This window comes from Neolamprologus multifasciatus, chromosome 20, assembly GCF_963576455.1.
Source record: "Neolamprologus multifasciatus chromosome 20, fNeoMul1.2, whole genome shotgun sequence".
In the NCBI taxonomy this organism is placed as follows: domain Eukaryota; kingdom Metazoa; phylum Chordata; class Actinopteri; order Cichliformes; family Cichlidae; genus Neolamprologus; species Neolamprologus multifasciatus.
The window spans coordinates 2,525,942-2,547,199 of NC_140458.1; the positions used below are offsets into that span (position 1 = coordinate 2,525,942).

The 21,258-nt window shown below is 40.2% G+C and overlaps 1 protein-coding gene across 2 annotated transcripts in view; it reads right to left on the reverse strand.

Moving 5' to 3' along the window:
- itpr3 (inositol 1,4,5-trisphosphate receptor, type 3) overlaps nucleotides 1-21,258 on the reverse strand; it is an 87,946-nt gene that overhangs the window by 54,648 nt on the left and 12,040 nt on the right. For both annotated transcript variants that reach the window (XM_085147228.1, XM_085147227.1), the window contains exons 3-21: nucleotides 14,308-14,378; nucleotides 11,636-11,757; nucleotides 11,302-11,388; nucleotides 7,478-7,636; nucleotides 7,252-7,350; nucleotides 6,330-6,413; nucleotides 5,645-5,791; nucleotides 5,453-5,548; nucleotides 5,158-5,202; nucleotides 4,628-4,770; nucleotides 3,819-3,918; nucleotides 3,208-3,368; nucleotides 2,981-3,122; nucleotides 2,647-2,811; nucleotides 2,205-2,377; nucleotides 1,725-1,844; nucleotides 1,350-1,431; nucleotides 384-499; nucleotides 4-255 (exon numbers count right to left, since the gene is read on the reverse strand). In XM_085147228.1, coding sequence (XP_085003354.1) covers nucleotides 4-255; nucleotides 384-499; nucleotides 1,350-1,431; nucleotides 1,725-1,844; nucleotides 2,205-2,377; nucleotides 2,647-2,811; nucleotides 2,981-3,122; nucleotides 3,208-3,368; nucleotides 3,819-3,918; nucleotides 4,628-4,770; nucleotides 5,158-5,202; nucleotides 5,453-5,548; nucleotides 5,645-5,791; nucleotides 6,330-6,413; nucleotides 7,252-7,350; nucleotides 7,478-7,636; nucleotides 11,302-11,388; nucleotides 11,636-11,757; nucleotides 14,308-14,378 — 2,364 coding nt within the window. The remainder of the gene's footprint in view (nucleotides 1-3; nucleotides 256-383; nucleotides 500-1,349; nucleotides 1,432-1,724; nucleotides 1,845-2,204; nucleotides 2,378-2,646; nucleotides 2,812-2,980; nucleotides 3,123-3,207; nucleotides 3,369-3,818; nucleotides 3,919-4,627; nucleotides 4,771-5,157; nucleotides 5,203-5,452; nucleotides 5,549-5,644; nucleotides 5,792-6,329; nucleotides 6,414-7,251; nucleotides 7,351-7,477; nucleotides 7,637-11,301; nucleotides 11,389-11,635; nucleotides 11,758-14,307; nucleotides 14,379-21,258) is intronic.

Consider the following 21,258-nt stretch of genomic DNA (forward strand, 5'->3'; position numbering starts at 1 on the left):
TACTCTTTGATGGAGATGGAGGTTGGAATCTCAGTCCAGAGCCGGGCGAATTTGACAGGAGTCACCAGTTCCTGAGGGTCTCGGTCTACGTGAGCATGGAGCATGAGGCGGCAGAAGGATGCCCGGAGGTCAAAGGGAAGAGTCTCATCCATCATGCACAGGAAGATCAGCTCCACATCCAGCTGTTTGGAGATCTCATCTATTGCAAGATACTGACGGTCCAAACACATACGGGCAAACAGCTTCAGCTGATACCTAAGGAAGTCCACAGAGGCAGGCTCTATCAGCTTTGCTTCTTTTTATCGCATTCTTGGATCACTTTACAAAAGTCTGTTGGATTTTTATGAGATTTGAAGTGAATGGCTGTTTTTGTTTGGCTGTACCTATAGTAAGTGAGGACGTTCTCATCATGAGCATTTCCTTGTCTTGCCTCCTGAGCCAGCTGTCTGATGCTTTTCTCCTGTTTCTCATTAGCTTTGTCTGTCCACATCAGCCACACCTGCAGGAAGAGTAGAACAGACATTTTCGTAATACCAGCCATCTAAAAAGTAAGAACATGACTGCAGCAAAGACCAAAGTAATTTGGTCATCATTAAGTGTTTAGTCTTCTTCAAATGTAATGAACCTTTCATGAAAGTGAGTGATTTGTTTAGATATGAGATGTTTGCCCATTACACCATTTTCTAGAAATACTACTACCTAGTCACATGTGGTTTTGCTATCAGATATTGTATTCAGTCCACAATGTGGAAAAAATTAATTAATTTTGTAATTGTTGCAACTTTTGGTGTGAACTTTTTTAACCAATCAGTATTCTAGACATACACAACAGCCGACTGAAGTTTTGAAAATCAAAGTTTTCTGTGTCTTGGGAAACAGGATTTTGAATTGGTTCAATGTATTGTGGTAATGACCACAAAAGATGGACAAAGTTTCCATTTCTGATACATAAAGCCATTCCAGAAGTGCCCTGCATTATTTCTCATAACCAGTAGGCAGTGACTATGGCTCTAGTTTCAAAAACACGTCCCACTATACATAAGTCTAAAGAAAAAATGTTCACTTGGTCTATGACCTAAGTAATTAGTGTTATTCTCTTCTATTGGTTTCTGCTCTTACTGAATTACTAAATGAAATTGACTTTGAAAATTACGGTCCCCTTTAATTTAATAAAGCATGATAAAGCAGCTTTACCACATAATGAGTGTGCAATGTCCTATATAAACACCAAAATGGTTGCAGTGAAAACACTCAGCGTGTGACTTCACTAACAAATGGGTGGCGTAAACAAGACTACATCCGTCTTTTATATCTATGGTAACGATTTACAAATATACAGACAAACATACCTCATCCTCATCTCCAAAGTCATCCATTGCCATGTAGTCTCCTTGAACACCACCAGAGGGCGCCTCCTTTGGAACGCGGCGCCTGAAAGTAATTTTAAAAAGTAGTAAAGTAGATCATGGTAAACAATTAGACTAAAAGTTATAGGTGAGAATTTTAATGTAGATTTTCATGAAACTATCAAAAACTATCTCATGTAGATAGATAGATATGTAAAGACCAATTACACACACTCCTTGATTTTTACTCTTTGTTTGTTGGTGGGGGTGCAAACTGAAAAAGCTCATTCTCCGAAACCAAACTAAGTTTTACTGCAGTGCCCACAGGGTAAGGTAAAGTGAGATGGGTAAAGTGATCTTTATTCCCTCCCGCCTCACTCTGTCTTAATGAGGATGTCCTGGTTTTTGGGGTCCAGGACACATTTACAGATGAGCTCCTGTGTGACGGGGATGGCCACGTTGTTGGACACACACAGGTCTGACAGGTAGTCCAAAAACCTGCAAAGTCCAGGAAACACCAAGTCAAGTAGTAAAACAGAATATAACAGAATAGCACTTTATTACCACTTTCAAAAGTAAAAGCTATAACTTTGGACTATATCACTGCTTGGATTTGCCCAAAAAATGCAAACATCCATATCAAAAGCAGACTGCAGGAATTTGAGGATTTTGACTTCTGCAGGGGATAAGCAATAGAAAATTTTGCCATCGTCCTTATTAGAAAGTCAGGAACCACTGGTGCCTTGGTGTTAGCAATTTTAATCGCTTCAGTTTGTGTCTTTGGATTGAAGATTCAAAATCCTGGAGTCTAATCTGCACTTATCATGTACTCGGGATTGTTACTGTCTCCGTGCGTACCTGGGTTCTCGGTTCTTGCGGACCAGACTGACAAAAGTCTCCACCTCGGTCTTGGTGATGTGTTTCTCCAGCAGTTTGCGGTTATTGTGCAGCAGGGCAGTGATGGTGTCCTCAGCCAGGATGTCGTACCCAATCTGACTCTGCATCACACCGAACTGCTTCGCTATATACTCCTGGAGAGGGGTGAATTTTGAGTCTCTGTGATCACTGTTATCTTCAGCTGTTCTACCATTAAGAGCTTTATCAGGCATCAAAGTTGTGTCATTTTTAGCATTTAGCAGCTGATTTGTCATTCTGCTTTCACAAAGTGATTGAAAATAAGAGCTTTTGGCTTAACGAAGAAAACACCAGGACAGCTCCAAACTCTTAAAGGTCTCAACTTTATAAAGCTTATAAAGATTTGAAACAATAAAAACTAGTATGAATGTCATCGCCCCCTCACCTGGTTCTTGCGGTAGTCATCCTGAGAGTGCCGGAGGACTCTGTAGCTGAGTCTGAGCATGTACTGGTAGGGAGCATTCTTCTGGTCAGCCAGCTCCTCCAGACACAGCAGAGGACCTTCCCCTCCTGGCCGGTCCTTAAAGGGGGCCTTCAGGATGCCGAAGATCTGATGAAAACACACAAGCACACACTTTCAGAGAGCTGGAAGTCCTTTAGGGCAGTGTGTTTGTATTATCTGATGTTGCACTCAGAAGGAGTCGGAGGAAACACAGGTTCCAAACCAGCCCTTGTACAATTTTACTGGAAAAGGTGTGTGAGTATTTTTAGGATCAGACCTGTTTGAGGATGTTCTGTTCTCTCATGAGCTTTTGTCTCTCTCGGTTAGGTTTGGTCATGACTACATCCAGGACAGGCTGCCCGCTGTTGATGACGTCAGCCACAAAGAAAACCACATCTTCCAGCAGCTTGACGGCATACCTGACCAACAGAAACACCAGAAAGCATTAACTCCTCCTGAGCGCCGACAAAGAAAGTCAACTTCCTTTTCAACGTGGCTCATTACTTGCGGTCGTTCTGACTGATGAAGCCCTGGCTGAACTGGTCCACCACAGTGCTCAGCATGGCGCTGGCATCGTTGGCAAAGTCCAGATCTCTGATTTCCATCACAGGAACGGAAACAATAGCGAACGCTTCTTTGTCCTCTTTTGTGGGACATGTCCCCAACTGCAAAAGAACTTAAATTAATATTAAACAGACGCTTCAAAGAGTAACTTCATCTTATTTATGGTAAAAAAAAAGAAAAGAAAATCATGTTTTTGTGCATTTTTTAATTGATGGTTTGGATGAATGGTTAATTATTCTTGATTGTTGGTTTTGACGCAATGGCTATTAGTTTAATAATGATTAAAAATAATTGATCATGTAGACTATTAACCAGGAAACAAGAGAACATGTCTGTTTGAACTGGTCGAACAAACTTCTTTTGTTTTGTTTGACCACCATCTTAAAAGTCCCAAATATTCCTTTGTCAGATTTGAGAACACCAAACAATCAAGTATTTGCAGTCACTACATCATACAAATGTTTTTGTAATCTTAGTTCCTTAAATTAAATTCAATGGAAGACTAAATCAGCACCTTTTAGCAGCAAACCTGATCAAAACTAAGACCTCACCATGAGCCTGATAGGTCGCTCCTCATCGATATCGATGGGGACGTTGGTGCTCTGGATCCAGGTGTTCGTGCAAAGATGCCTCAGTCGCACGTATGAGTTTCTGAAAGATACACAGCCCCCCGTTTTAATCCCTTCAACTTTATTCTGAAGTCTGTGGGCTCCTCGTTAAAGAAAACTAACGTCTGTCATACAAATGCAGCTTAAGAATCATTGTCAACCATTGTCTTATATATTATTTATTCAATATATGTAGATCAGTTTCACAAACGTTTTTATAATTCACTTTTAATAGTTTCCCTGTAAAAACAAATAATCTGAAATGAGAGTTCCCCATAAAAATATAACAGTTATTGGATATTTTTAGGGGAAAGTTAATGAGAAGACAATAAGATATAAAGAAACAGCAGCATATAACAGCAATATAACGACAAAAACACTTTATCAGGTGATTTAAAAGATTTGTTTTGGTTTTTTTTGCAAGATTTTCTTAAATCTTGTTTTTTAATTTTCCCTTTTTTCTGTGAGTGAAATAATTCTCTTTTTTTAGACAAACAGTCATTGTGTATTTAGTTGAAGTGCAAAACAGATTCATTAAAATGACATTCAGTCAATTACGACTTCAAACTATCTCAAAATGTTATGACCTACATAATTAAAATGGTTTCCCAAAGTCAGACACACAACCAGTACACTCTTCAGTTTCTTACCATCTGAAGCAAAAGTGCACCTCGCTCCCATAATGCCCCTGTCCTCTAAAGTCTTTTACTGTGAAACATCTGCAGGAAGTTAAAGGACTCGTGTGTTCCTACCGTGGTACGAAGGAGTCGGTTTTCTGCAGCGTAGTCGGGTCGAGCTCGAACAGCGAGGCGATGTCGCTCCCATGAGGCACCGCGACCAGCTTGTACTTGATCCTCTCTCCGTGGGACCGCTTGTTGCTACGGCTACCGTCCATCTACAGAAAGGTCAGAGGTCATGTATAGGATGTAAAGGGGTTAGATTCCTAATCAGCGTGGACTTCATTCAGAAGAGGCTGTTTCTCCAACAGGATTTTTTCTTGCTGTTTCTGGCTGCATCGATCTTTGATCAACTTGAAAAACGCATCAAAATGAGGCAAAAGTATTGAGGCACTTCCTGGAAACAATGTTTCATTTTTCCTGAAAATTTTGAAATGAAAATGTCTTTGCCTTAAATACCTGAACGTAAACGTCATCAGAGAAAAGTCAGACACAAAGTGTCCCGTCTCCTGCAGAGTCTGATTATAGCCCTTTCAAAATAAAACCTGGACACCTGCTCTGACTTACCGATGCCTTATATCTTATGTGTCATGCAAGAGACTCACCGAGGAAGACAGCTCCACATTGTCTCCTTTATAACCCGGGTTCTCCTACAACAACGACAACGACACAAATGAGAGGTCAACAATGAATTTATTGGATAGCAGCTCTTTCCTTTCCTTCCAACAATTCATTACTTATATATTATTTATAGATAAATAATTATCAGTTAGCATCTACATCTATGAAACTGCATCTGTTGTAGTAAAACCACTGCCATAGCGAGGTGTTTGGTATTTGCTTTAACAGTCAAACTTCATTCATGGACTGCTTCTTTAGTCCACCAGCTTGATCTGTTACCTCAGCAGCCAGGTAGTTTCCAGTGGCCAGGTGTTTGAAACGGTAGAGACTGTTCCAATGTCCCGCCCCTCCGCGGCACGGATCATGATGGACAACCTGTCAAACCAATCAGCACATAGAGAAAAAGTTTAACATAAGTGCAAGTTTAGAGGAAATTCTAGAGAATTTGTGTACTTGTGTTTGTTTGTGTACCTCAACCTCCCAGAGGGCGTTGGAGCTGGTCGCTGACGTTGCTGACTGCCTCAGCGTGGTTCGGAGGAAAACGTGAAGTTTGCTCTTGTATTCATCGCAGGTCAGAAACTTTTCCTGCTCAGCGTGAAACAAACGCACCACGTCGCCCTGACAGAGACAGGAAGATCTTAAAGGAGGACTGAAGGACAATTTGGGTTCGTCTGCAAATCCTGAGCCTCTCCGGGCATTTATCGTTTATCTCTGAAACAATGTCGGTGACAAACAGCGCTCCTGCTGGCTCTTTGACTTACTGACAATAACTGTGACCTTTGGGGTGAATTTCAGCATAAAACATGCAGTCACAGAACTTTACTATGCAAAGAGTTTAAAAAGATCCCAGGAGACGGCCTGGAGCTGCAAATATTCCAACAAATAAAGAAAAAGTAACGATGTTTATTGAGAAATGGAAACTAAAAGTAGGAAAAGGCAAAGGTGAAGACCTCCACAAAGGAAAAACAGGAAAAAAGACTTTAAATTACTGAAGTTATTGTTCAGATGTCGTTTTGATGTCTAATTTGAATATATGCACGTGAAAATTTTAAATCTATCTGTGGCACTAAACACGACTTCCTTTTAAAACACTAATGTCTGCATTTCTAGTGCACTTATACTGTGTGCAGTGCTGCTTCCCTGTGAGCTCACTCACTCCTTTGAGGACTTCCTCTCTGTGATCGTTGAACATCATGAACAGGTTGATCTTCCAGCTGGTGTTGCAGTTCACAGAGTTCACCTGCAGAGGGCGCAAACATGCTCTGGTTAGGGTGTGGGGAGCGCAGTAGAGGCAGTGTGAATTTGAATCTCTTTCTAGGGTAATACTTGTGTTATTTCTTGCCTCATAGAATCACATTTATTCTCATTTCAGATTTGTTTTCACATTATTAAAATATCTATTTTGTCATGTTGCATTATATTTATTTAGCTATATGAAATTCTACCTATTTGTGCTACATTACAGGTTTATTGTGATTATTTTTACAAACTGTAACTATGGAATTTCCAGATTTTAGGATCATTTTGTCTCTCTGTAGTCATTTGTGAGTCACTTTACTGTGAAATTCATTAGACTAACAGAAACCCACGGGCCACTCGAGGTACTAAACAGTCAGCAGTTTCCTCACGTGAAAAATATTTCTATATATCCAAAGAACACGCTGCTTTTCTTTCTTTTTATTGGTTTTAAACTGTTTGTTTTAAGAAATCATTAACTTTAATGTGTTAATAATTTTCCAGAAGCCTCAGTCTTATCATTTAAATAAATAACTGCAGACTCTGCTCACAGTAACAATTATATCACAGCATCCAGCAGCGACGCCATGTTTAATGAGCAATAATTAAAGATAACTGAGTTTTGAGGTCTCAGGATAGAAAAGTGCTGTACAAGAATCAGTCCATTTACTATTTGTGTTTGGTGTAAAATGAGTAAAGTGCAAGTCGTGTATTTTCCTGTCATCATGGGAAATGACACAGAGAATAACCTGCATGTCATCTCTAAAACAAGAGGGCGCCAATTTCAGGGAAATGACAAATGCTGAATATTTCTGTCAGTTTTCTGATCGTCACTTTCTCACCTCTTTGCATCCCGGGTGGTCGGTCAGTTCGTAGTTTGAAGCATGCAGCGGCTGACCAGCGTTCACCGGGTTCAGGATCACTTTATCTCCCACCACCACCTGCAGCAGAGAGCAGACTGAATAATCTGCAACTCTGGATCTATTGTATATATTTGGATGCTCTGCACTAAGAACGAAAGGTCAGGCTGTTCCCATGAGCGCAGATTTTCCTGTAATGTGCATTTACATTGTCTCCGTTGGCACGCAGCTTCCAGAACGGCTGGATGAAGAGCCAGGAGCCTTCGTTTCCCGTCCCGTCCAGAGTGACTCGCATGGCGTTCTTCTCCAGCAGAGCCGGCAGCCGTTTGTTCACCGTCAGGTATTTATTACTCTTCATGTGGAGCAGCTGCAGACACATGTACATCATTGCACCGTATGTCACATAGACAGCATTTAAAATATGTCACTAGGGCATTATATAACCAAATGCTAATTAATGCGCCACTAAAATAGTCCCCAATGTAGTGAGCAGTTGTTTTAGGGAAGAACAGAGCCTGTGTTGTTGTTTTGTTTTTGTTCTTATTTTGCTCTCGATTACACCTGAAAGGTTTTTAAAAGGTTTCTGGGATATTTGTGACTCAGCAACTGTTCTGGAACCAAGATCTTTACTTTGTCTTTTTTTTTAACATACTGTGAAAAAGTGAACACAAATCAAAACAACCTCACAGATTTTTTGCTGCTCTGGTATTTAAAAGAGACACTACTGTACATTTGATTACATTTGAAGGAAAACACTGACTTTTTCACTTCTTCATTAGGATTAGATCAGTGTAACTAAAATGATTTTTATGTTTAATAATTTTTTGTTGTTGTTTTGTTTGTTTGTAGTTCACTAACACCGAGTTAGTCATCAACCTAGAAACTCGCTGCACTCGTGGCGTCACAGACACAAATAAACAACAGAAATGATTGGAGTGAATTTTTGCTTCTGTGTGTTGTTTAGTTAATAAACTTAATAGACACACTTTTCATTTTTCATTTCATGGCTGATTGTGTTTAAACCTGTGAAAACCTTAAAAACAAACACACACACACACACACACACATTGGGTGTGGTATCGTCTGACTGAATCTTATTCAGATTGTTCTGTGGGAAATGTGTGTGTGTGTGTGTGTGTGTGTGTGTGTGAGAGAGAGAGAGTAAGAGAGCGAGGGAGAGTAATGAAAAGAGGTCTTCAACCTTGAGGAGGAGGTTAATATTGACACTAACAGATAACAGCATGTACACACTCACTAAAGCAGTGCTGCTGTGTGTGTGTGTGTGTGTGTGTGTGTGTGTGTGTGTGTGTGTGTGTGTGTGTGTGTGTGTGTGTGTGTGTGTAAATGATCATACAAACACCAGCAGGGTCGATTACAGCTGTAAAAAGGGGAGCGGAGGCGTGTGAATCACCTGGTTATCATGGCAACTGATGTCGCCCTGCTAGCAAAGAGCAGCCGTCACAGTGCAGACACTGGTTGGCTTCAGAGCAGGAAGTCCTGATAGACAATGCAACTCTGCAGGCGTGTTCTTATATGCAGGCGTGTTCAGACGTGTAGCCTGTGAGTGCCGTCTAACATCACCACAGTGAGGTTTAAAAACATCTGCACTGACCTGCAGCTTTGATTCTTTTGAAATGTGCAGTAAGTTGGATTTTGGCCTCTGCTGGGTGGCGGGAAAAAATTGTTATAGATAATGTGTTAAGATTTCTTTAAACTGCAGCTGCTGCACACAAAGGACATTAACGTTACATTACAGACACACCATCTGTTAGTTTGTTTTGTGCTTATTTTTAGTGTAATTCTTTCCCTACAAGGGTTGAAAAAACCTTTATTACCAAATATGCGTGAAAATGAATTTCAAGCATGGATACTGGCAAATGTCTTTTATTTTATTAGTATCAATATTCAGCCGACGTGGTGCGTTTAGCTAAAATGAAAAGGGATAAAAACACAGAATGGAAAAAAAATAGCATAACACATTAACTCAATCAGACCAACTGATAGACAAAGTAGTAAAGAGTTTTTAGCAATGTGTTAAATAAAATTAAAATGACTGGGCCATCAGAGATGTTCTGGGAGGGAAGCAAACTGTTGGCTAACTTAGAAGCTACCACTGAAAGTTTTTGCTATAATAATCTTATGATGGTGTTCAGTCATTGGCTAAAATCTCACTTTTCCATTTCTCCAGTGTCAGTTAAATGTCACTTCTCTCTCACCAACCATCTGAAACTGAAGAAAACAGCAGTATGACCTACTAACAGGAGGCTCATAGGAGCGCTGTGAAAACGAGGTCATGCACGCTTCCTGTTAACAATACTGCGAGTGGGCACGGGCCCTTAAGGCAGCATTATTACTTTAAACAAAGAGTTTATGTGGCTGGTTGGTCACCGGTCTTTACGACAAAAAGGGCAAATCTATCTGACACTCTGTCATGTGCTCACTCAAAATAAGAAGTAAGTAAGTAAAACTTTATTTAAACAGCACCTTTCAAGATAAAAATCACAAAGTGCTTCACAGAAGCTAAAACCTAAAAATAAAAATCAACCAAAAGCAAGTTTAAAAATAAAAAGTTTTTAGCTGTTTTTTAAAAGCGACCACTGAGTCCACAGATCTCAGGCTCAAAGGGAGAGACTTCCACAATCTGGGGGCCACAGTCACAAAAGCTTTGTCGCCTTTTGTTTTCAGCCTCGTGTGTTGGACAGCAAGCAAGCCCTGGTCACATGACCTCAGGGACCTGCTGGGAATGTATGAATGTAAAAGTTCACTTATATATGTTGGTGCTTGTCCATGCAGAGCCCTGAAAGTCAAGGTCAAAACCTTAAACTGGATTCTGAATTTAACGGGGAGCCAGTGCAGCTGGATCAGCACACTATCAGAAAAATATGTGGCTGGTTGGTCACCGGTCTTTACGACAAAAAGGGCAAATCTATCTGACACTCTGTCATGTGCTCACTCAAAAGAAGAAAAATAAACGTTCAGATATTCTTCTGGATCAAGGGATTTATATCCTGCATGTTGCAAAGGGAATTTCCAGCATTGGTGAATCCATTTCTTTAAAATCATGGTTAGGCCTACCTAAAGAAGGGAAACCTACGATTCGCTCTGTTTGATTGAGTCATTAGGGCTTCTTTCAAGTTACAAGAACTAAAACATTTTCCAGCTTTTGTTATTTCCACTGCACTTCAACCTAAAGTTCCATAAAGCTGAGGCAAGTTGACACATCAAGACTGCTTTTTGAGTCATATCTAAATACAAGAGCATAAAATGAGTTGTTTCTACGTTTTCTGTGCCCATATCAGTCAAGCTGCAGTCAGGTCGCGTCAAACAACGACATCTTTATGGTCCTCGTCATTGAACATTCCCGTCTCAAATTTTAGCTGAATAGTTTATGTGAAAAGTGAAAAAGGAAATGTGTGAACTTCACTGACACAGCATGTGCTCATAGCAGGAAGCTTACAGGGAAAAGTAAATACATCCAGAGGGCGCATGATGTTGACTGACAGTCTGACATGTTTCGTCTTTGGGTTGGTTGCAATGAAAAAACATTAACAGTGAAAAGAAATCGATGAGTCAGACGCAGGTAAAGGAAACAAGTGCAAACGTTGTTTACCTTCAGTCATGAGCGAATCATGAGGCAACATGATTCTGGGCTCCATTTCCTTCTTTATTGATTACATATTTCTATGTGGCAGTTTTCTGTCTTCTCTCTTGTCTTTTTTAAATAATTTTGGCGTGTGGGCGTATGTTTCTGCCCTTTTTCTGCCTCCTTTGTTTTGTGGTTTTGCATTTCTCTGTGGAGGGTTTCCTCCTGGAGTCATTTAGTCAAAATACATATAAATGAACTGGACGACTCCATTAATCAATGAAAATGAGAACAAGCAGTGTATTGGAGAATATCTGCTTATTCATGAAAGACTGTGACCAATCAATCATACTAAATGTTCATTATTGTCTGTGTTTGCTCTATAATCACATAAATAGTCTACAAATCTTTGTGCTCCACTTCATTTGAATGAGAAATAATTAATTTACCTGTATGACAGTTCCATATTTGACCACGTCTCCATGGACTTTCTTGTTTTCTGTCTCGTTCTGCTTCTGCTCCAGATTTGATGCATGCTGCAACAGACACAGTTCAATCCAATTAAACACAGCTCAATCTAATTAAACGTCTGCCAATGAGCCCTCTCTCAGGCTGATGTATCATTTGACAAATAACAAACCACCAACAGCAAGTCTGTAGTCATATTTCTCTGTCGATGTGCAATGGTGCCCAAGAAAATCTAAGATTTAGTAATGATGTCCTCGTGGGTTAGCTAGCCTAGCTTCATCCATGCGCTCATGCTTCTGCTGAAATGTGTGTTACCTGTAGTTTTTGTAGCAGAACCACATCACCAATCTTGTCCTTCTCATGTTTGGCTTGTTTTGCTTTCCAGAACTGCTTCTGAGCCGAGTACCGACTCATAGGACAAACCTTAAACAGGCAGTCTGCAAGATGAAGAAGAAGAAGAAGACTTTCTTTGTTATTACATCACAAGACCGCCTGCAGAATGGGAAGGAATTATATATAGAGATGCACCGTATAGTCAACACACATAACAAAAAAACTTAATGTCATATTGAAGCAGGAATATCTGATGGATTGTGAATCAATACTGAAAATAATGTAAACGAATCCTTATGCTGGGTGCTGCCTGTTTATGGGCTTAAAATAGCCACAGAAGCTAAAACAACATGTGGGATTTCCCAATGATTCATTTTAGGACCTAAAATGTTTTTTTTTAGGAAGATTGACTTTGAGTCTTTAATATATACAAGATATGCTCAGAATGAAAGGGTTTGGGGTCAACTCAAACTCAGCCCCCTGCACATGCACTGCCTGCCCACCAGGGGAGCTTCACTTCTTACTGTCTATATGTCACTACTATTTATCAGTTTCACCAAGATGCTGGTCTCAATCTGTGTTATGCTGATGACTTTTTAAAAAAAAACATTTAGTTATTATTTTTTAGGTCATATTTAAGCAGAGTAATAAGTGACTTCATTTGAAGTAAAATGGTAAATGGCCTGTATAGCGCCATTCACACACTGGTGATGGCAGCTACATTGTAGGCACAGCCACCCTGGGGTGCACTGACAGAGGCGAGGCTGCCGGTGGCCCTCTGACCACCACCAGTAGGAAACGGGTGAAGTGTCTTGCCCAAGGACACAACGACCGAGACTGTCCGAGCCGGGGCTCGAACTGGCAACCTTCCGATTACAAGACGAACTCCCAACTCTTGAGCCACGATCGCCCCAGCATATCATAAAACCCTGAAGATCATCATTATTAAATCCCAAAGGATTTCATAACATACCCAGATAAAATCTGATGGACATTTGTCTTGTTTTATGACATGTAAGGGTTAATAAAAATATTGAAAAGGTTAATTAGTAACAAAAATATTATTTTGCACTGAGTGTTTCCTTTTGGCAGGCTTCCAGAAATCGACCAATCATGCTGCTATTTAAACACAAGCCAAAAAGAATTGTGTGACTTCAAGCCACTTGTTTGTGCACATTGAAAAAGTGAGGCATCGCCATGGCGGTTAGGATTCATGATGTGGGCACGATGAATGAGTGAAACGTCAATATGAGTGCACAGAAGACAGACAGACTTCGTTTAATTAGACAAGATAAATAAGCAATTAAAAGACTGCTGGAGAGAGCAGCGTTCAGTAAAACTGATACAGTTGGAGCAAAGTGATGCAAGAGCACAAAAGACGGGCAAATATTGACTCTCCTCCAGCAGATCCTGTATGTTTTCACGCTGCTCCAACTGTGTGTTTGTACAGCAAACAGAATTTGCCTGTGTGTAATCGCTGTGTGTAACATTACTAGGATATGAATGTTGTAAAAATCAGCTTAACGTAGAGTACTGAGCTTTGAAACAACCATAGAGAAATCATAGAGTATTTAATTAGGTGTAATTGAAGGAACAACGATGACTTTTGGACGGCCGTTGATTTTTTTAGTTGATATAAAAATTGGGTTAAAACATTTGGAGAAACAGCTTCAACGTTTATATTTCAGAACATGGCTTTATTTATTTTATCTAATAATTCAAATTATATTCATTATTATATATCATCATTACTGTGTTCTTACTTCAAATAATGCAGGTTTTTCTTAATAAATTAATGCATTTACTCACTATTGTTGTGTTCCTGCACCTTTAACAGTGCATCCACTCTCCTTTGTGCCTTATTGACTTTTATGAACTTTCTCATACATTTTGTAGAGTTTTTGAAATAGTTTTTATGTGTCAGAGCTGCTAACAGTGTGACCTACTTAATGCCAAGATTTCAAATTTTAAATAAAAAAGGAACATAGTTCACGAGGGCAAAGACTTATGATAAAGAGAGAGATTATTTATTTGTAAAATTAGTTTAAACAGTCAGCACAGTGACCTTCAGTCCATCAGTCTACCTGTTAAGTCTTAACACTGCTCTTATGTCTTCTTTGTTTTGCTATCAGATGGTAAGATAAGATAAGATGACCTTTATTCTTATTCTTCTTATGTTTTCCATGTGGACTGTCTTGTCAGCCACCAGTAATGCTGAGGAAATGTGTGAGATGTTTAAAAGCAATTTAACAATTTCATAAGTTTGATCATCAGACGCTGGAGCCGCCATCTGTTCTGGATTTTAACTTTTTTAACTTTTTGCTGTCAGTCACTGTTTGTGGTCCACTTATAAACTGGTTCAGCTGCTCAATGAGAGCAGATGGTGAAGTAAGTTTATAAGAGAGAGAAACCATCAGAGAGCAGCTGGTGGAAAACTTCTCCTCCGATGGTCTCTGATGATCATAGCTGGACTAACATCACACGCACTCCATTTATATCTCATAAAACACACTGGAGGTTTGCTTCACTCGGTCCCATCGTCATGAATCTGTTTATCACTTAAATAGAGCAGCAGACATTTATACCAAATTAAATAAATACCAGAATACCATCACTGCTCCAAAACACAGCAACACGACAGCAGTCATTCTTACCCCTGAATTTCTTTGGGGGGTTGTCCAAATCTCCAGCAGCTGGCTCAACCACACATCGGTCATCCACCAACCTGCAGACAGACGAAGAACAGGAAACATGCCGTCAACGATGGCGTCACTCAGAGGGAGAGTTAACAGATTCACCCACAGTTTGGGGTGAATTACTGAGAGCCCAACAACATCACAACAAGTAAATATTACATACTTTTCTTATGCTTATTTCTAGCTCCATGTTATACAGCAATTATATACATGTAAAGCAATTAAAGTCGTTTTGTGTGATTCACAGTTCAGAAAAATCCTTTATCTTACACCAGGTGAGGCCCTTCAGTTCATCCTTTGTCTGAAACAAGCACATTAACCTTTCTTACCATCCAGGTAAACATGAGTTTTCACCAGATCCCACATAAAAAAAATCACCACGTATTAAGACGTGACATTAAGTGGGACTCAAAAAGAAAAAAACATGAACTAAAATCTTGTGTTTTAGGCGCTCAGGTGCTCTGCTGATGAAAAATCACCCTTTAAAATTCATGTCAGGAACCTGATGACAAGGCAAAAAGTCAGGGCCTTAGACTTAGAGAGCAGTCAGCAGCAGCCAGGTAACCGCTGCGTGTTATGGGAAAAATCCCCAAGAAAGTGAGTTTGATGTCTGTTGCTGTGAGTTGCCCAAGTCACTGGGGAAAAAACTGTATTCTCTAACTGGTTAGCCGGGGGTTGCAGAAGGTTGCTGGCCATAAAGAGGCATGCAGTCCTGCACCAAAAACCTTCTTGTGATTGGTCACTAGAAGTTTGCCACGATCACCTGTACCACCCTGCCATGGGAGGTGCCCACTCCCAAACACTCGCCTGCTTTCAGTTTCTGGCACTTTTTCCAGTTAATGAATAAACATCCTTTTCTTTCCTGGTGACCAGAGGTTGCTGAGGGCGTCGCTGACCTGTGTGACTCAGGCTGTAGGTTTTTTAGTTTCAGAAACATGCAGCTCTGTAGTTTGAAGGTTGTAGAGTCAACATTGTAGATACTGTAGAGAGTCACATGACCTAACAAGCTGAAATGACAGTCGGGCTGAAGAACAGTACTTTGGGGTTTTGTTGTAATGCTTTTCAAATTTATATCTTTTTAAAATAATTAATTACAAACAAACTTGGAGAAAATAATTAAAAATAATTATAATAATTGACTAACTATACGTGGCATTTACTTTGTATCTTAAAAATGTTTAAAAAAACAGTCCAATACAATCCTGTTAACGAAACCTTAGAAGTACAATGGAACTAAATAAATGAAATAAATCAATATAACACTTGTCAGTGAAGCTATGCAGAGATCAATGCCCATAAACTGGTTTCCAGTGAAATCTGACAAAACAGCCGGTAGCATTTGGTGACAGGTCACTGATTAAAGCTTCTTCTCCCACAGATGGTCTCATTTGGAAAGTTGTAAGTAGGGTGTGAAATGTCTTGTTGGTATGTTAAACAGCAGAAGCACAGTCATTTTAAGAGATGACAGGAAGCAACACTCTGCAGTCTCGTGAAGACGTTTGTGGTAACTCTGCATCTATTTTTAGACAACTTTTCTCATTAAACAGGTTGGAGGTTTTCAACCAGAGCTGCCAAGAACACAAGCTGTGAGCGGGGACTCTGCCCCCATCACTACAGATTAAACTGATCGACAGCGCGTTCAGTTCAAAACATCTGAGAGCACTTTACAGCCCTGCATTGTTTTCTGTTAGTTTCCTGACATTAACCTAGAAATAATAGTCAGCTTAGATGATAGAACCAAACAGTTAGCAACATCTGTTTTTAGAACCAAACAGAAGAATAACAATGCTGGGGCTGACCACGCTAACAGTCACACTTCTTATATGTGTCTACAGTGACGTGAAACAGAAAGTTTCATAGGACTCAGTTCAGCAGTGCAGTTTTGTGAATAAGAGCGATGATTCAGCGCTCAGCACCTTTAGCAAGAAGTTCTCTTTTTCTGTTTGACAGTCTCTCGTAGTGTTGTGGAAGAACTTTAGCCCTCTTCTCTCCTTTACAAAGATCTCTTGATGTTTGTGGGCAGTTGTTTAAACACAGCTCTCTTAAGGTTGAGGTCTGGACATCTGACTGGGCCACTGCAACACCTTCTTCTTTTCATTTTCAGCTGCTGTGCTTGGGATCATTATTCTGCTTCATCACTCACTTTGTGCCAAGATTTAGCGTTTGGACAGATGCCTCACATTTAGAATATGTAGGAATACACAGGAGTGATTTTTAATTCTTAACTGCAATTTTTTAAAAAGTGGTAAGAATTAAAATTCAAAAAATAAAAACAAAAGATTAACTTGCACGTAAAGAAAAAGATACTAAATGAAAAGGAGTCTGCTTTCTCCTCCTCTCTGACGCTGTTGTTTCAGTTTCTTCAGTTGCACTTTCTGTATGTTTAAACAGTATGTTGATGCAGAATGGGCAAACATGTTGGTTTAGATTAGCATGTGCACAGTGGTAAGAACAACACAGAATGGTGCTTCATCAGTAATTTTACATGCACACTGTTTTTTGTGCAGTGTGAGAACATTTCTATACAAGTATTAGAGGATTAATTTGTTCCAGAGAAACAGGCCATATTTGTTCAGTCTTTTTCTAATTGTACTGAGATAAACTTTAACATCTAACGTGCTAATTCAGGTCTGTCTGTGTTTTATCTCTTGGGTTTTGTGTTGTCTCTGAGCATTGCACGGTCTGATGTTGGAATACATTTGCGTGGAGAATATTGTGGCATTTTCTTAACACATGAAACCACTCCGGACTACTTCTGGTCAGTCATCATAAATATTATTTTTGTATGTGTGAAACAACTATCAATCTGAAGTAGCTGACTGGTATTTATTTGTGCATAGGGCTGCCACAAACGATTATTTTGATAGTCGACTAATCAGATCATCATCCATTGGTCGTAAAACGTACAGCTTATTGCACCAGCAGGATGAAATACTTGGATAGGCTAAGACATGCAGAACAGAAAGAGAAGGGGGCTGCTAAAGAAACATTTGGAAGGAGTGGGGTGGGGGGGGGGGTTGGTATATATTAAGCCTTGGGGGTTGTAGCTATGGAGCTCTAAACTTGCAGTGAATGGAGTTCACCCTATCCATTAAAAAGCAGCACTGATTTCTTCAGAGACATGCTCCACCCTCTGGTTTGCATCTTTGTGGTGAGGGATTCAAATTGCAACAAGATAATGAGCCTAAACGCACCACAGTGTTAACATGTGAAGACCAAAGTGCAGGGCAACAATATCAGCGCGTGCTGCCCATTAGTCGAGCGACATATTACACTGTGTCTGTGTGTATTTGCTGCCAAAACAGGCCTGACTTATCGAGGCATCAACTAGATCTCTAAGGTGTGCTGTGTTACCTGTCACCAACATGTTAGCAACAGATTCTTTAAATCCTGTAAGTTGGGAGGTGGGGCATCCATGGACTGGACTTGTTCGTCCAGCGCATTCCACAGATGCTTACTTGGACTGAAATCTGTAGAATATGGAGGACAAGTCAACACCTGAAATGCAGATTTTTCTTCCTCAAAGCATTCTGGAACCATGTTTGTTTTGTTGCAGTACGCATTGTCCCACTGAAAAATGCCACACCCACCAGGGAAGGCAAAAGCATGTGCGTGGTCTACAATACATTGGTAGAAGCTGCGTGTCAAAGTGACATCCACATGAATGGCAGGACCCAAAGTTTCCCAGCACCCAACACCTGGTAACGCACACACTTGACCATCCACGCGATGAAAAATAAAACATGATTCATCAGACCAGCCCACTTTCTTCCACTGCTCTGTGGTCTAGTCCTGATGGTTACGTGCCCATTATTGCTGCTTTCAACCATGGACCGGGGTCAGCACTAGGGCTGCCATGATTAGTCGACTAATCACGATTAGTCGACTATTAAATTAATCGTAGACGACTAATTTAATAGTCGACGTGTCGTTTGAAGCTTTGTAAGATCACGAAAGACGCAGGAATAAGTAGTAGGATTTAAGAGTGTAATAACGGACTGAAACAGAAGATGGCAGCACTGCATGTACAAGGATGCCAGCTGCCGTTAAACCCCAAAGAAGAAGAAGCTGTGTCCCAGAATTCATAGTGCAGCCCAGCTCAGTTTCCAACAATGGCGGCAGCTAGTTAGTTTTAATATTACTCTTATTATTCTTTCTGGGTCACAAAATAAACGTTTAACATGTTTTCAGGTGAGAATGTAGCTGTGTAAACCTCAAATATCTGCTCAGTTTATCAAGACACCACATATTTTCAAAAGCGCTCCGACGTTTTCGGAGACGTCTGTTACCCACTAGCTCGATAGCTAGCCGGGGGCTAGGCTAACTAGAGTCGCAAATCGTTTTCAAACCCACTGCCGTCTTTCACTACTCAGGTTAAATATATATAAGTCACTTAGATAACTTAAAAATGTTATTGTTTGGCATTTTTCAATGTTTTATTTGTTCCTGAGTAAATCGGTTTGGCTGAGATTAAAGTTATAGTTTTTACACAGCTGAATAAACGTTAAAAGTGTGAGATGCTCGAGAATTTACTCCGGTGTCCCGTTATATTTTAGATAGCAAGGAGCAGACGGCTGAGTTTATTAAACTTCACCGAAACAATCTGCAAATTTCATTAAAATTTAATAAACTATCATCTTGTCTTTATTTTTAGTTAGCACCTTAAACACTTAGAGCTGTAAGCTAATGATAGTTATATAAGAGCAGATGCTGCTGGTGCAATAAGCTGTACGTCCAATGGATGATGATCTGATTAGTCGACTATCAAAATAATGGTTTGTGGCAGCCCTAGTCAGCACGAGCACCCCGACTGGTCTGTAGCTGTACAGCCTCCTGCACAACAGAGCGTGCTGCACTGTGTATTCAGACACCGTTCTATCAGAACCAACATTAACTTCTTGAGTATTTGAGCTACTATAGTTTGTCTGTCAGATCAAACCACACCGGCCTGTCTTTGCTCCCCATCGGCATCAGTGAGCCTTGGTCCTCCGTGACCGTGTCACTGGTTCAACACTATTTCTTCCCACTGCAGACTGGGAACACCCCACAAGAGCTGCAGGTGTGTAGCTGCTCTGACCCAGTTACAAAATATTGACTTACTCCCTAATATATCTCCACCGTTAAGTTTTATAATACATGAAATGACTTTGACTCATTTACTCTGGCAGTGAGTTTCAATAAAAGCAGTACTCACAACCAAATCCAAGATGGATGTCATGGTGTCGTGACATCCATCTTGCATACGTACCAAAACAAAAAACCCTCTGCAACATATTTCAACCTTCCTTGAAGTTTCAGCAGATTACAAAACCTCACTAAGTAAGGTGATGGAGCTCTAACTTTCCATAACCAAATACAGCTTCATCCGTTGGGTCTGTCTTCTCTGTTTTTGGTGATTTTTGTGTTAAATATGACTATTTAAGGATCTGCCGCTGACAGCTGACTGTTCAGAGCATGACTGCGCGTGTGCGTGTGCTCATTAGAGTAAATCCCTGTTATTATTGCTGCTTAGGAAACACCAGGAGACAGACGTACAAAGACCTGCGGCAGTCTGACACACACACACGCACATGCAAACACACACTTGTATTTCCAAAACTTCATTTCAGCTTATAAAATAAAATTATCTTCACCTTCAATTATAAATCCTTAACAATGAAATCTTTGAATTTACTTTATGAAAATTGCTTCATTTAATCTGTGTAAACAGATTTATGTGACTACAAAACACACACACACACACACACACACACTTTCATGCCCTGAGGCTGCGCACAGCGGGATTACTTTTGCACTTTAACTACTTTCAGCAGGATACCAGTGTGTCACACATCTATTGACTCCTTTGTGGAGATTAAAAGCAATTCCCGTTAATGTAATCACTCCATTTAAGAATGAATACCTGGTTTAAGGTTCATTTTAAGTTAAGTCTGCAGGAAATGTCCCCTGCAGCGATGGAAACATGTCTACACGTGTAACACACTGACTCACTGATTCTCCGTCTGCTTGTCTTTGATCTGAAGGAAACTCTTGAAAAGGTGATCTCACCTTTATCGTGACTCCATAAAATGACACACTCATCATTGTTGTGCATTATTATACTGAGTGTATAAAAGAAGCTTGTTTTGAAGCGCTCTCATAGCGACCATCGTTATCTGAATAATATTTTGCATTGCGGTGCAAACTAAACCACAACCTGTAGACAAATCAGGTGTCCGCAAAATGAGTGTGAAAAGCTCCGACGTGCACGTATTTGTGGCTCATCAGTCACAAAGCTGCTTTTATAAGCTCACTTCAAACAAACAATCAAACTGAGGAGGGATGGATGGTGTGCGGAGGCTACTGTCATGTTCGTTCATTCATTTGTTTACTCGGCTGGATGCCAGTGGGCAGGTACACAAATCAGGTTTAGTTCACACTAGCAAAGGTTTATTCACCCTTAGCTGACAAAGCCAGAGGTAAAGCAGAAAGAAGCAAAACCTTTTCTTAGTTTTTCTTAGTAAATTCGGTTTTCCTGCTTCTGTCTTTCCCTCTTTTCCTTCCTCTGTTTTATCATTGTCCTCTTCCTTTTCATTTTGCATTTTTCCTTCCTTTCCTTTGTCTTTTCTTTCCATCTCTCTTTCTGCTGGCATTTTCCCTAGTTTTGAAAAAATCCTCCCTTTTTGTTTTCTTTTCTCCCTTTTTTCCCTCTGCCGCATCTACTTCCTGTGATTTCCAGACATCCTCTTTATGTTTCTTTCTACTCTTGAGGTGGATTTTAGCTACCAGCGTAGCTACAAAAACAGCCAATCAGTCCCTTTGTCTTTTTTTTTGCCCGCCTGTCCCGTTTGGTTGTTTTGTCATCAGAATTGTTGTCTAAAAGCCGAGAAAGATGCCCAGCGGATTTACTTTACCAAGTGCACCATCCCG